The 15,474-nt window shown below is 41.1% G+C and overlaps 1 protein-coding gene across 1 annotated transcript; it reads right to left on the reverse strand.

The window, feature by feature from the left end:
• Positions 1–1,003: 1,003 nt before the first annotated feature.
• On the reverse strand, positions 1,004–13,100 carry UBE2B (ubiquitin conjugating enzyme E2 B). The gene is made up of 6 exons (XM_074962083.1): positions 12,856–13,100; positions 8,361–8,441; positions 7,478–7,503; positions 5,836–5,925; positions 3,494–3,582; positions 1,004–2,344 (listed from the first exon to the last, which is right to left on the reverse strand). The coding sequence occupies exons 1-6, from the start codon at positions 12,897–12,899 to the stop codon at positions 2,216–2,218; spliced, it is 459 nt and encodes a 152-aa protein (XP_074818184.1). The 5' UTR covers positions 12,900–13,100; the 3' UTR covers positions 1,004–2,215.
• Positions 13,101–15,474: the final 2,374 nt, after the last annotated feature.

The following is a 15,474-nucleotide window of genomic DNA, read 5'->3' on the forward strand; positions in this document are numbered from 1 at the left end:
TTTCAATGTATGCCAAGGGCTTGTCTACACGGGAAAAAAGTCCACAGCAGCTGATGCACACTAGCTATTCTGAACTAACTGCCCCAGTAGACACTCTTACTGCACACTAAAAATGTTTTTGTGCACAGTAGCTTCCTGCACTCTGGAAGTTCATTAGGCTAAATTACCCACAGGCATTCAATGCACAATAAGTGTCCACATGGGTAGCTGGTAGGCAATAGCTAGTGTGCTTTAAATTCAAACCCTAGCTTACTTTGCACTTACTTCCCTGTGTAGACAAGTCCTTAGTTTAATGATAAAAATAAGTTTGTGCTGGCTTGTGCATCCTCAGCAAAATTGTTAACTAAGATAGAAATGCAGTTTCTTGTCATGCCTTATACTTGTACAACCCCCTTAGAGGTTGCATGGCTGTACGCAGGTAATGGAGGATGGAATCTGAAGTCTAAAGATTGCATGTGTATCACCGGGGACAAAATAGGGCCTGTAAAATCTTTATTACAGATGATGTGATATTACAGGGACCCAACCTAACTTTCCGATTGCAGGGAGAAGTTATTAAAGTGGCAATTAGAAAAACCCCACCTCACTTTAATTGTAAACTAAACAAATTTGATCTTGAGTCTCTGAGAAACAGACATGGAACTAGACAATGTCACTTTTACAGTCATATTTAAAATGTAGTTCGCTGAAATCATCCTGCAGTTTGTTTTCTAGCTGGAATGGGTAGGAGACCCAACTGTTCGGCTACAATTAGAAAACAAACATCAAAAATACATCTCAGTAATAGTATGTGATACATGATTGACAAGCATTACCTAAATCTATTAGATAAAATTCAGAAAATTCCATATTCACAATTTAAGAGTAAATAATAATAATAATAATAATATCCTATTATGTATCAACTTCTATAGTAATACACAAGACCTCTTATTTAGGTATTACTCAATTTTGGATGATCAGAGATCAAGTTATAGTGAACCTATTTCATACGTGTTAATATGAGATGTGAAAGACCTGTTAAGTCATTAATACTTTCCCTGCATGTGACAAGCTATTCAGCATCTTATAGATCTGGGGTAGGCAACCTATGACACACGTGCCAAAGGCGGCACGCAAGCTGATTTGCAGTGGCACACTCACTGCCTGGGTCCTGGCCACCCTGCATTTTAATTTCATTTTAAATGAAGCTTCTTAAACATTTTAAAAACCTTACTTACTTTACATACAACAATAGTTTAGTTATATATTATAGACTTATAGAAAGAGACCTTCTAAAAACGTTAAAATGTATTACTGGCACGCGAAACCTTAAATTAGAGTAAATAAATGAAGACTGGGCACACCACTTCTGAAAGGTTGCTGACCCCTATTATAGATGTAACAGTGATACTAATAAAGTTTATATTAGTGAGAAAAAGGATGGCCTAGGGGCCAAAACACAGGACAGAGTCAGATGATATGGGTTCTGTTTGCAGCTATGCCACTGACGTGCAGTGTGACTCTGGAGAAGTCACTTATCTGTGCCTCAGTTTCCCAGTCAGTAAAATGGGGCAGATACTTCCCTACCTCATACGCGCGAGAAGACGTACAGGACCAAATTAAGCTCCAGTGTAGGTAAGCATGTCTCCACTGAACACTATTAATGAGTTACACATCACAGCACAGTTTTCCTCATATTTGTAAAGTGCATAATATTAGCATTTATCAAGAGAAAGATTCAACACTTAAACTAAGCCCTTTGAAAGAGATACAAAAGAAAGTAACAAAAGAATGTCTTGCACTGAGGTTATGTATTTAACAGTTTTACATGTAATATTTATATATAAAAACTTTAAGTGCTTTTCTCCAATTTAAAAATCTAAAGAATTCAAAAATAAGGCATTCAATATTTGAAAAAGTACAGATTTACAAAATGTGTATATTCTTTCATGAAAACTCCACATCAACATTATACACTTGGGAAAAAATACAAACAGGATATATTACAAATTTATGTAGCAATAACTTAGTTCATACCATGCAATAAAAAGTACATTAATCAAGATACACAAGCTTTTAAAGTTTCTAAACTGAAGGGCTTAATTTTTTTGCAAACATGTTGGTATGCAAATCCTTAGAACTTCTGGCACTTAAAATTTCTGGTAGCCTTTCTACTGAGTGTTAAATTGTACCCAATGATCATGAGGAGGAAGATTAACAAAGTAGTCATCTATTATGAATCGTTCCAGCTTTGCTCAACAATAGCTGAAACTCTTTTTTCATATTCACGTTTGTTTTCCTGATAAAGTTGTGCTGCCTGACTGTTTGCAGGACTGTTTGGATTAGGTTCATCAAGCAGAGACTGTGAGAGGACGGGGGAAAGAAAAAAAAATGAGATACTTGGACCATTATGTTCTAGATAGTAATTTCATTATTAAAAGGATCACCATGGGGAATAACAGGATGTTGATTCTACAGCTAGCTCAAGCCCTATATTCCTGGGGGAATTCTGTGCCACTGCAAAATGCAGAATTTCATGTTTCCCACCCCCCACAGAATGGGGCTGCAGAGCTGCTGGCTGTCAATAGGGGCTGCTGGACTCTGCAGAGCCCAGCTCTTGAGCGGAGCACCCAGCCTCTTCATTCTCCCTGGGATGGGAGAGGGCCTGGGAGACCCAGGTCTGGCAAAGGGTGAGGAAGACCAGGGCTGCACCTCACCACATACCAGGTGGAACAGTAAAGAAGCTTGGGAGAATAAAGGCTCTGGGGGTGAGGATGTCTAGGTCAGGGGGTGCCTCGCCACTGGGGGAGGAGGGTATCACACAGCCCCCTCCAGCACCCCCCAACTGGAACTAAGTTGTCATAGGGGTTTCTTTAACTCTCTACTCCTGAGGGAATCTCTTTTGTTATGTGTATTGTTGACACACTTGACGGGTATTTTGAAATAAAATACCAAAATAATTGAAAATGGAGTGATTACATTGTGTTATTTTGACAAATAAAATATGCAGATTTTTACAGAATTTTAAAATATTGTGCACGTAATTTTTAATTTTTGGCACAGAATTCCCACAGAAGTAACCCTAACATATGAAATAGTTCCATCCTAAATTAATGCAGTCGAAATAGCTGGATTCCAATAATACTGTCTCTCTAACAATTTCGTAAGCATAACAAAACATAGGCTTCAAAATAAAATAGTTAAAATTTCTCACACACACCCTGGCCTTAAATACATGAACATTACTGACACCCACTGTCCCATCTGGAATAATAATGGTTAGAAAAATGAATCCAAATAAATGACCTCCTATAAGCATTCCCTGTCAGGATTATTTTTATTGCTTAGAAATACAGTGAGTATATAGTTCATCAACTAATTAGTCTTTGAAATAAGCTTAAAAGCTCTTGATTACTTTTGAGTACAGTTCATTGGTGTTGATGCTGTCTGTCTATGTCACTGGTTTTGTGAAGGAGGGTAATCATCACATACTTAGCTTGCTAAAAATTACCTGAATTGAAGTTAAAATAGATGAAACATCATATGTTGGACTCCAGCGATTCTGAAGGATGTCTAAACATATGCTACCATCCGCATAAACTGTAAACAGAACATAGAAATTATTTAAAACTCTGGCCATCTTTAATCTGTTGTGATTAAACACTGCATGAATGGATGCACTATTTATATTGGAATATGACAATTCAGTTTCACTAAACATTTTAGGAAGCATGAAAAAGGGAAATAAAGTGGACTTCTGAGGAGAGCATTTCTGTAAGAATCTGTAAGAACCCCAGTTTTATACCTTGTATTTAGGGGAAAATACATACTTTGTTTGCTTTCAGTAACATAAGAGGAGAGGAAGGATGGTCCAGTACTTAGGGCTCTAGCCTGGAATGTGGGAGGTCTGGGTTCAATTCCCTCCTCCATTTGTTTGATCTTGGGCAAGTCACTTAGTCTCTCTGTGACTCAGTCTCCTATCTGTAAACCAGGGATAACAGTATTTCCCTACCTCACAGAGGTGTTGTGAAGATAATTATGTTAAACGATTGTGAGGAACTCATACTATGGTAATAAGGACCATATAAAGTACCTAAAAAAGAGATACTGGAATTCTTTATGTTTCACAGTGGGGAGAAAGAAATGAGTAGGCAGATTTGAATTTGGGTAGGGGATGCCTACATTTCTCATGGCCCATGTGATGGAAGAATCATCCTGGTGCTACATCTGCCACAGTGCTGAATCAAACTGATGTGATGCCAGCGATCTTCACTCAGTGTTTGCCTAACAGGAGCACTAGTATTCTTGAGCAGCAGAAGTATAATTACACTCCTTTGCACTTCTTAGAGAAGGAGGAAAAATACACTTCATCTACCCCTCACACCAAAGGTATGTCTTCACTACCCGCCTGATCAGTGGGCAGTGATCGATTCAGCGGGGATCGATTTATCGCGTCTAGACTAGGCACGACAAATCGATCCCTGAGCACTCTCCCGTCAACTCCTGCACTCCAGCGCCACGAGAGGCACAAGAGGAGTCAACGGGAGCGGCAGCAGTCGACTCACCGCGGTGGAGACACCACGGTAAGTCGATCTAAGTACATTGACTTCAGCTACGTTATTCACATAGCAGAAGTTGCATAACTTAGATCGACCCCCCCCCCCAGTGTAGACCAGGGCCAAGTGTCTTGTGAAGTGTCTCTGGAGCATGACTGGAGAAGCACTAAGGACCCAGTCCTGCTCCCAGTGAAGTTAATATTCCTGCTAACTTGAATTGGTGCAGGATTGTGACACACATGCACACATAAAGCAAGTGTAATCCTGATGAAAAAGGGGAACAGAGAAAAAACAAACAAAAACAAACTAAGAGCAAAGGAGAGATGCACACAACAGAGGAAGTCACAACTCAGGCTATGTTTACACAACAGATCGAGGCTCCGGCAATCAGTGCGCCGGGGGTCGATTTAGCTGGTATAGTGAAGACCTGTTAAATCGACAGCAGAATGCTCTCCAGTCGACCCCAGTACTCCACTGGGAACGAGAGGAGTAAGGTAAATCAACGGGAGAATGTATCCTGTCAACCCAGCACAGTAGACACCGCAGTAAGTCGACCTAAGCTACAGTGACTCCAGCTATGTTATTCATGTAGCTGGAATTGCGTAACTTAGGTCAGCTTACCATGGTAGTGTAGACATAGCCTCAGGTAGCTAGTGACAGGTATTAGGGTCTGAATTCAGTCCCTTGCTGCTGAGGCCAGCAATACTTCAGAAGTAGTTCATTCAGTTTTTAGGAGCATGAGTATATCATTCTAGCAGGCTGAAAGACCAGCATTGGTAAGCTTTGTAAAAAATAAAAATAAAAAATACACCAAGGTCTCCTCTGCCAAACAGAAGACTGCCACTATTCAACACAGGTAGGTGCAGTGGAACAAGGAAGTAAAAAGGACTATCCAAAAGATCTTCCTCAAAATGAAGGAGCAGAAGGAAAAAAATTAAGTGTTTGACTTTAGTGAGAGCAGGAGACAAGTGACCCAGAAATAAAGCATCTTGCTAAAATGGAAAGTTCCCAGAAACCTACATTGGCTATAAGAGAGTAGGATATCAATAGTCTTCCAAGATATTTCATTTCCACACTGACTAATATTTGCATTAGCTAACAAGACTACACAATGATTACAGAATGCAGGAGTAGCTTCTTCTAATTAACTTTCCTGCCATCGGGATTTTTACTGAACATCTGATATACTGTACATCTACTTTGAAAAAAAATGTTAAACATTGCTGAGCTTCACAGGCTGTGATATCACACTATCCTATTCTATATTTGTTTTGGCTAAAAAAGTATGAATACTCACCATTTGGATGAAACATTTTTGATAAAAACCTAACAGCTGGAGGCTTATTTGGATATTCTTCTGAAAATTCTATTATTAGTTTAAAAGTACCTGTCCAAAAAAACATACAAACATCATGTAACTATAATTGTATCAAAACATCTTTGTGAACACTTGACAACGTATTATTTATATTTCAAATGCCAATAAAACTGATACATATTGCTATGAACAAAAATAGCATCAGCATCTTTGTAAATTTTAGATAAGCCTACTCAATACACAGAAAAGCAACTATTTAAATAGAGTACAATTTCAGTTATCTAAAAATCGTAACTGACACTTAGTTCAGACCACTGGAGGATTTTCTATGTAATTTACCAGATGCTGAGGAGGTGACACTGCATTTGGATAACAGGAAGTTTTGGACAACTATGTGTGTCCAATAGTTAAAAAAAATAGAGAGAACGAGTGAGCGAGCCCGCGTAAATCTGCCATTTTATTCAGCCAAAGTTTCCAAATGGTTCTGTTTTGACAGTTTTGGGGATTCAGTGGATCAGAAGATAGAGTTTTCCCACCTGGATCAAACACTTCTAAAGAAGAATTTTTTTTAAAGGAGAACTACTGAATTTCTATGGACACCATTAATCAACAATTTAAAAATAACCACTATCACCACCCACTAGCTATTTTAGTCTCTTCAGTTGGCCTGACCTTCCAGTGCTTAGTCATTGAAATCTATGGGAGTTTGATCTAAAAATGGACTATGGCTGAGCCCAGTACATGAAAAGATGGATTTTTATAAGAAATGGCTTCAACCTTTAAAACTTGAGACTGATTTACTGAAAAATATTTATTAAGGACCAGTGAATATATATGCCACATATCATCAATTTCAACCAATTTCCATCCACTTCTACTCAACCTCTCCCTTCACCCCCCCCCCCCAAAGAAAACGACCCCACTAAGCTATTTTCTCACTTGCAAGAAAACTAGAAAGCCCCCTTCTTAATGACCACTTCTTGCAGATCATTGCAATGAGTTTCTGACAAATAATTCTTTAACTGACACCCACCCCGCTTTCTGCATATACAGTAGACATTACACTTATACAGTTCTTTCATGTTTGTTTACAATCTGATCTTTTTCATTAAGCGATCAATTCAAGGTTATTTCCTCTTGCTCTTAAATGAAAACAACACAAAGGTGAATCAGAATCATGTGCTAAAGACAAAGCCCTATATAACCAGAGAGCATGAAATCTCTTTGTGATTAGGCATAAGACACATGAAACAGTCTGATGGTATTAGCCTTCAGCATCTCCTACTGAACATTCCACTCTCCCTGTATATAAACACTTCTAGATATGGCCACTGCTTCACAGGTTTACAGTTACTCATCAACCACTCTAGAGACAAGACAACGCACTGGCACTAGTTTTGGTCAAAATACTGTAGTCTCCGTTAGACAGCAAGCCCTTACCAACTCACATTGTTTGTTGGCTTGCTTTTTCTATTTCAAAATTAAGCTCTGTGTGTATTATGGCTAAAAAAAAAAAAAAAAACCCAACATTTTATATATAGGAAATATAAAAATCCTTCCTAAAAGTAATGCTGGGGCCATTTACAAAAGAAGAAGGGAATAAAAAAAATTAGCTACCTACCATCCTCAAAAGGGGTACCTTCTGGCCTAGAAATAAAAAATACAAATATAAATATATCATCTACTTTTACACAGGCACCCACACCTCCCCCATCCTTTCAATCAGAAATAGAGGCAAAAATGAAAAAAGGAAAGGGGGGAGAAGGGGGTAAATAATTAAGATGTAATTCTTTGATATTTCCCAGGATACCCAAAGTACTCTCCTACTAAACTGGTAACTTTGTAAGAAATCCAATTTCTGGATTAAAAACTATTGATCTAGGACAATAACTGTATTTCATAAAATGGGGATGATCAGAATCAATGGGCAGATTCAGATTCCACTAAAACTGCAATAAGGTCACTAACAAAGTACTAGGATTTATGATAAAAGACCGAATTGGTTCCCAATCCGTGAGATACCTAATGTAACTAGACAAGTTCTGCCCACAGAACTGTATTGTAAACCAGTCTGGTCACTGCTAACACATCTAAATTTATCTGCAAAGGGCATGGAATTCTTATGTGCTTCTCAGGGGGAATCTTGCCTTTTCTTGTTTTCCTACCCAATCTTCAACATAACCATCTCCTTGCTTTCACTATGAATGGATACAAAATTTTAAAAAAAGACAAGCAAATGTACATTATAAGGCTACATCAGGACAAAAATGTAGCTGCTTTTCTTGTGTGCTCTACCGTGCCTCAGTATTCAAGGCTATAGACCATACAAACCTCTTTCCTCATAAACATATACTTACTAATTTTTGCCAGTTTGTCTCATACTCAGCATTTTGACTTAGTACACGCACATAGTCTCAAGCGTTTTCACAGAATCAGCCATTATCTAACTTATATTTAACGATTTAGTATTATCTTCTCTACAGTGAGCAAAAGTCTTCTCTTACCCAAATATAACTGCATTCCATTGCATAATGTTATTCTCAGATGGTGCACCACTGACACCCACAGGAGGGTCTTCTTGCAATCTAACAATTAAAAAATTAGAATATGGAAAGATATACATGTTAAAATTATATATATATACACACATATACATACACACACACAAGCAAAACAGGATAATACTCAGAAATGTGTCAGCATATCCAGAGTTTGTACTCATTTCTCCTTCGAGACTAGAGAATTCAGGCTGTGGTTTAGAACACAGACTACATACTTCAGTGTTATATGCACATTAAATATCCCAGAGACAGAAGCCCACCAAGGGATGCAGATCAGGATTTTCTCTTCAAATATTTTGTCAATATATAAAGACAGATCAGCACTAAATAAATAAGTGAAGCATATGTTTCATCATGCATGGAACACAGCATCAAATGCAAGAGCAGTTATGAAACATCTTGTACATCTGGTTTAAAATACCACATAGCAAATGATGAAATGAGCATTCAGAACAACACCCGCTGGCTACAGTCCTGAAGAGAAAATGATTATAACCACAAATTGACACATCTAAACTGTAACTATTGTGGAAACCAACCAATTATATTTGTGTGATGCACACAGATGCACACACTGGAACCAAGTAGAAGGGAACACACATCAGGTTTTTCTTATGTTTTTGATACTATATGGACCAAATTTTGCCAGGCCACACAGGCCTATTTTGGCTAGTAACCTGTTCTCTCAGCATGCTCAGTTCAGACAACTTGAATGTCAACAGCATGAGCTACCTACCACTTTGGCCAGGACGAAAAGGAATGTCACTTTTTCCTACCTGATAGCCAGATTGCATGCCAAGCCCTAAGCATTAATCTCTATAAATGTACTTCAGAGATAAGTTTGGCATTTAAATCAGGACAAAGTTTCACACACTGCACTGTGGGGAGGTCTTTAACTACAGAGAATTTGTGGTGTGGCCTGAACTGGAAACTTAACTTGTTTGAACAGAGTCCAGAGATATTTGTGAGCTAGGAACAATATGGTATTTATAGCATTCACATTCCTTTTCTACAAGCAAAACTAAAAGTTGTAATTACATTAATATTTCTCTGTAATTTTATTCAAAGAGAAGACAAAAATCAGTATTCATGTATGTAATCTCTCAAATTCCTCTCTCATCACTACCTTGTTAGTCACTGTACCAAGTTTACATTCAAACAGTAATCAGACTTCATAGCCGCACAGGTAAGCTGAATGGTCCTGGCTGCTATGTCACCCTAAAAGAAGCAGGAAACAAAACAATATATTCCCCACCCACTTAAGTGAAGACTCTGACATTTTAAAGATATGTGATCTCAATTTCCAGGCATAAGATGGATAGATGACATATCTGATACATTAAAACATGGAATGGAATCTATTTATTTAGATGAATTTTCCCCTCATATGTAAAATCTCCACTTCACCTCCAATTTTAACAATAAATAAATAGATAGATGGAAGCAGTGATTTTTTATCTAACAGCTATTCCTTTTACTGGTATCATAATTACTTTAATTTTTACCATCTACATGACCCACTACAAGCAAAAAGATTTAATATCCTATTTTCATTTAACGGGAACTAAAAAATGTTATGCTCAAATAATGCAATATCCAGATGTAATGGGTGAGTTACGTAGCGTCTAAGGCTCAACTCAGAGGTTCCTAGCTTTGTAGGTTCAAATCAGGCTTTTAATATTGTATTACAAGGCTGTGTGAAGCTACAAATGCATATCATACACATATGACCATGGTTTACGGATGTAATATTGTGGTACCAGCAAATACACCTATACCTAAAAAGGAACACTATTAAAGTAGACTCATTTCCAATAATTTATCAGCCACATTAATTCATATCATGTTGAAACAAAGCATGCAATTTAAAGCCCATAACAATTAGCTTTTAAAAGGCTTTTCTACATGCATAACAGATGTTGTACATACATATGTAATTAAATGACAAACTGGAACAGTTGTTCCAGAGTCTCTGTAGTTCAGCACTTACCATTTTTTAAACAGAACATAACTATTTTTTTCACTGATGTATAGAAAAAGGTCCTTGTTTACAAACATTTTAAAATAATGTGCGACTGAAACTATCAACCAGAATCGCATATACATGAGTCCAGAAGTGTTTAGTAGTTCTGTGTGCCCATCTTGAGACAAGTCAGAGTTGCCAACAACCTATTGATTTTATTCACTTCCGCTGGAGTTGTGGATCTTCAGCACTGGGAGGATGGGGGCAAGGAGGGTGGAAGACCACCAAGCAAAGTACCTCAAGACAGGTACCCAAAAACAGAGGCTCAAAAAAATGAGGGAACATCTCTGAAAAGGTTAGCTTTATTCACTAAGCATTTCACTTCTACACCCATAAAAAAGTTACAAAAAACAACTAGAGAATGTTGATGTGTGATCTCCAGAGGTGTTTAAAAAAAAACAACTTAAGTCTTTGAATAAAGAGCGTATATACGAGCATTTGACACCTGCATAAATATTTACAGGCTCAATATTCCTTCCTCTGTCAAGTTCCAGCCTGAAGCAAAGATTGACATCATACAGCTAATTCCCTTAAATTACAGTGGTTCCTAACTTTTACTGCAGCCTGCACCCCTTTGGTTCTCAAAATATGTTCTCGCACCCCTTATCAAAAATCATTGAAGTAGGTCAGTTCTTTAAACCTAGATATATTTTTGTTTGTATATTACAGTAATTGTTTAAAAAAAATGTATAATGTTAATAAATACATAGGTTTGATGAAACAAAGTAGTTGTACTTACATGCCTGTGCTTAATTTGTGTTTTAGATGATTTACCTTTTAAAAAAATCTGGCATGTCTCGCACCCCCAGAAAGGGCACCTTGCACCCCTGCGGGTGTGTGCACCCCAGGTTAAGAACCACTGAATTAGAGGGTTATTGCATCATGGAATCTCTGCTATAATCAGAATGTACTGCTGTAAACATTGTAACTAAGTGTTTGGTCTATATACAGTGGCTTTTAGGAATAATACAGGTTTCCTAACAGAACCAAGGCAATACAATGAAAGGTTCTTCGGACATTTCTCATGCAAGCTGTTGACAGAGAAAGGAGAGTGGCCATTGTTTTAAAGACATAAGCACAGACTTTTATCCTTAGATGCCTCCAGATGTCAGCATACAGTAAGAAGCAGAGAGCTCTGGAGGAAGTAACCCTAAACAAAAACAAAAGCAGCCTCCTTCCTACAGAGGCGGAGATTCAACTAATCCCTTTAGTGGGGCAGGATATCTTAACTTTCTTTCCAAGAGGTGCATGTAGGAACAGCATTTACCATATAGACCCAAACTTGCTCAGCATCTCTGTCCCAAGGAGTACGGGGGGAAAAGACTGCTGGTCCTGTAGTCCTCACCCCAGTAACAGAGCTTTGACAAACCAGCATTCTGCCCTCTTACCAGCATTAAGAGAGGTTTTTGCATTCCTTGAGAGCAGACAATCCAGAAAGCGAAAAGGTTGTTTCTGTGTTATTAAGTCTCCCTTTCAAAGAACAGTCCAGCATGGGGGAGGAGAAAGGGGACAAAGATAAATAAAGCGGATTAAATCCTGAACATGGAGAAGCCCTTTACTGGTGCACATACTTGATGCATTGGAGAATTAAGGGATTCAGTGTAGTCCAGTGAACAGGGCTCTAGACTGGGAGTCAGCAGACTGGATTCTATCTCTAGCTCTGTTACTGACTTTGGGCAAGTCACTTCACCTCTCTGGGCCTCAGTTTCCCCATGTACAACACAGACGGCAATACCTACCTGTCCTTTGAGCTCAGTGGCTGGAGAGGGCTATACAAGAGCCAAGTGTCACTACTGGACTCCAGACCATGGCAGGCCGATTCTGAGGCAGACACCCGAGACACCTGACAGGTCTGCCTGCCCCCTGCTTTACACCTTGGCAACAGCGCCCGCACAGCTCGCCAGGCCCCGAGGCCTTGTGGCTTTGACTGGGCAGCTCCTGTGAGCCAGCCTCGAGCGGGCGGGCGGCCGCTCCCTGGGCCTGACCCCCCCAGCTCCCAGCGCCGACCCCAACCCAGCAGCGGGGTGGGAAAGGAAAGGGGAACCCGCTGCGCTTCCACCCCCAAGCCAGGCAGCGCCCACAGCTGCTCCCACCCCGCAGCAGCAAGGGGCTAGCTGCCGGGTAGCCCGCCGAGCCCCACAGGTACGCGGCCCTGCGGGGGGGCTGCCGGGGGGCTCCTGCCCCGCTCCCCACCGCACGCAACGCAGCCCCTGCCCCGCTCCCCCAGCACGCACCGCAGCTCCTGCCCGGGCCGGGGGGGGGGGGGGGGAAGCTATTACACGCAGGGCATGGCGGGACGCCAAGGAGACCCACGGGGGGGGGGGGGCTGAGGAGAGCCCCTGTGCTCCCTCGGCAGGGCACAACCCCAACACGCACCTCGCGCCCGGGGAGCCCCACCCCAGGCGAGACGCTCACCTCTTGAAGTCCCTCATGAGCCTCCGCCTGGCCGGAGTGGACATGATCCTCTCTGGGAAAAGAGTCCCTGTCCCCAGGAGCCTCAGCACCGCTCACAGCGCGGCGGTCTCCCTCCCCAGCCCGCGGCGGCGGCGGCACAAACAACCCTGCAATGGCGTCTCCCTCCGCCTGGGGGAGGGAAAGTCACAGGCCCCCCTCTGCGGCCGTACCACTACCTCTGGTGGAGAGAGTGTCTGCGCGTCCGCCCTCAGAACGTACCACTGCGCCTGCCGGGAGGGGGAAGAGAGAGTCCTTCCTGAGAACGTACCGCTGCGCCTGCCGCCGTGGGGGTGGGGGGCAAGCCGCCGACGTTCTAGTCTCAGAACGTGCCGCGGCCCGGAGTAGGCACCTGCCCCGTCAGCGAATCTCTTCGCGAGCGCAGCCCGGCTGGCGGGGAGCTGCCCTGCAGGCAGGAGAACGCCCTGAAGGCACAACTCAGCGTCTAACAGGTTCCCAGTGCTTCAGAAACGTATAACTACTACACACAAACAGAGCTGCTGGTGGAGCTAGAGGTGCTGCTGCACTGCCTGGCTTGAAGTGGTTCCCATCATATAGAGGGTTTACTGTTTGGTTCAATGGCTCTCAGTGCCCCCCGTTATACAAATTGTCCCAGCAGGGCTGCACACAGAGAAATACTGGGGTCCCTGCCTTAGGTACATCCTCAGCGGCCTTGGCAAATTCCCGCCTAGCCTCACCTGCCAGGTGTGCAGATGGGCATGCAAGTGCCATAGGGTGAGCAGAGAGCAAAGTGGGCTGCAGTCCCCCCGTCCCCGCTTTTCTGCTTTGGAAGTGTATTGAGTTAAACCAGAGAAAGACATTTTTATTCCAAAATAAGAACATCCACACATGGAGCTATTTGGGAGTAGCTATTCTGCTTTAAAGTCGCACCTCATCTTATTCCAGAATGCCTTTCGTTTCATGTGTAAACCAGCCCCAACAGGGGCTGTCAGGCACAGGGCATAGTTAACGCTGCTTCCAGCACAGTCCCCAAGAAGCACATGCTACAGAAGCCATGCCTGCGCTACAGGGACTATACTGGTATAGCTACATCGCCCCAGCATAACCCAGTAGTGAAGATGCAGCCAATGCTGACAGAAGAGGTTTTTCCATCTGTGTAAGAACACTGTCTCCCTGAGTAGGATTGCCAACCCTCCAGGGTTGGCCTGGAGCCTCCAGGAATTAAAGATTAATATTTAAGTAAAGCTTATGGCATGTGATTAAATTTCCAACCAAAATTGGCAAAGCTACCCTTGGACCACGCAGAAGCCCATTCACAATGCAGTGGGGACTCTATGGCAATTCAAGTGTGGAGCAGAGAAGCAGCTAAACTGAATCATGGTCCACATTTAAAATTTAGGTTGATGTAGCCACATCGCTCAGGGGTGTGAAAAATCCACACTCCTGAATGATGTAGCTATGCCAACCTAACCCTTAGTGTGGATGTTGACCTGTCACTTGTTCCCTTTCCTGCTTGCTTTAGCTTCCTGCTACCTATATACTTGAGGAGGAGTATCAGGCCCTTAATTATTTGTAACCCCTAATGCAGTATTTTAAAAACACCTGTGTTAGCTAATAATGGTATTTTCTTATTACTAGATGAAGTAGATTCTAAACTAAAGCTGCTTTGTGTGCTTTATTCAGAGATCCCATTGTGCTAGCTGCCATGCAAACATATAGAAAGAGATGGTCCCTCCCCCAAAGAGTTTATAATCTAAGCCCCCCATCATGTAAACACTTATTCACATGCTTAATTTTAAGAATGTTTATATTTCAATTGTCCCAAGACAATGGAACTGCTCACTTGCAAGTTAGGCATGTTTGCAGGGTCAGGGCTGAATATAAAGAAACAAAAATCTTATAAAATCATTGTAATGGAAGACAGAAAGGATCTATTAAGTTAGCTAATGCTAGTTCATCCTTGTTAATGCAGAATTATTTCCTATATCAATGGGAAATAATTCCCTCTGCCCATGTGCTAAGTGTGCTCTCTTTCAAAATTGCTCCCCTGACTTCCTTTGCTTTTATTCTGTTGCTGGTCATCTCTAATTCTCTCGCGTACCTGGCCTTCAAATTGTTTATATTGTGCAAATTAAATGATTAATTCTTCAGGGGAAGGACATTATCCAACTTTGTGTTTGTAAAAGCCATGTGCACGTTTGGCCCTATATAGGTAATAGATAATAAAATAAATGATAATAATAACAATGTTAGTTTAACAAAATTATTTTACTTCACTGTTGTTAATATAGTGCATACCCTTGCTACCGAAAACTCTGTGGTGGCAGTGGGGATACAATTCAGATCTCCTGTGCCAAAAGCATAGTTCCCTACTCCTTGAAGGGGACCTTCACTACATTAGCGACTGGCAGAGTACAGCCTATGACACATAGCTCAGCAGTTATGATTCCATCCAGTAGAGGGCAGTGGTATCCATCCACGCTGGCTAGTTCCTGACTATATTGCACAGTGCTTTGTCCAAAATCAGTCATAGTGTGACCATAACATATAGATTAATTTTAACTAATTAAGGGATATTTTATTTTATCCTGAGATTAAAGATACATTTTAATTAATTTATTT

The sequence above is a fragment of the Natator depressus genome, chromosome 8, assembly GCF_965152275.1.
Source record: "Natator depressus isolate rNatDep1 chromosome 8, rNatDep2.hap1, whole genome shotgun sequence".
NCBI lineage: Eukaryota > Metazoa > Chordata > Testudines > Cheloniidae > Natator > Natator depressus.

What these genes read in the sequence shown, in the direction of transcription:
- UBE2B (XM_074962083.1), bottom strand. Translation starts at nt 12,899, where the DNA reads ATGTCCACTCCGGCCAGGCGGAGGCTCATGAGGGACTTCAAGAG. An exon ending in AGGTACCCCTTTTGAGGATG is followed by an intron (nt 5,926 to 7,477) that starts GTAGGTAGCTAA and finishes TTTTTTGGACAG; the next exon opens with GTACTTTTAAACTAATAATA. An exon ending in CTATTTTAACTTCAATTCAG is followed by an intron (nt 2,345 to 3,493) that starts GTAATTTTTAGC and finishes GTCCTCTCACAG; the next exon opens with TCTCTGCTTGATGAACCTAA.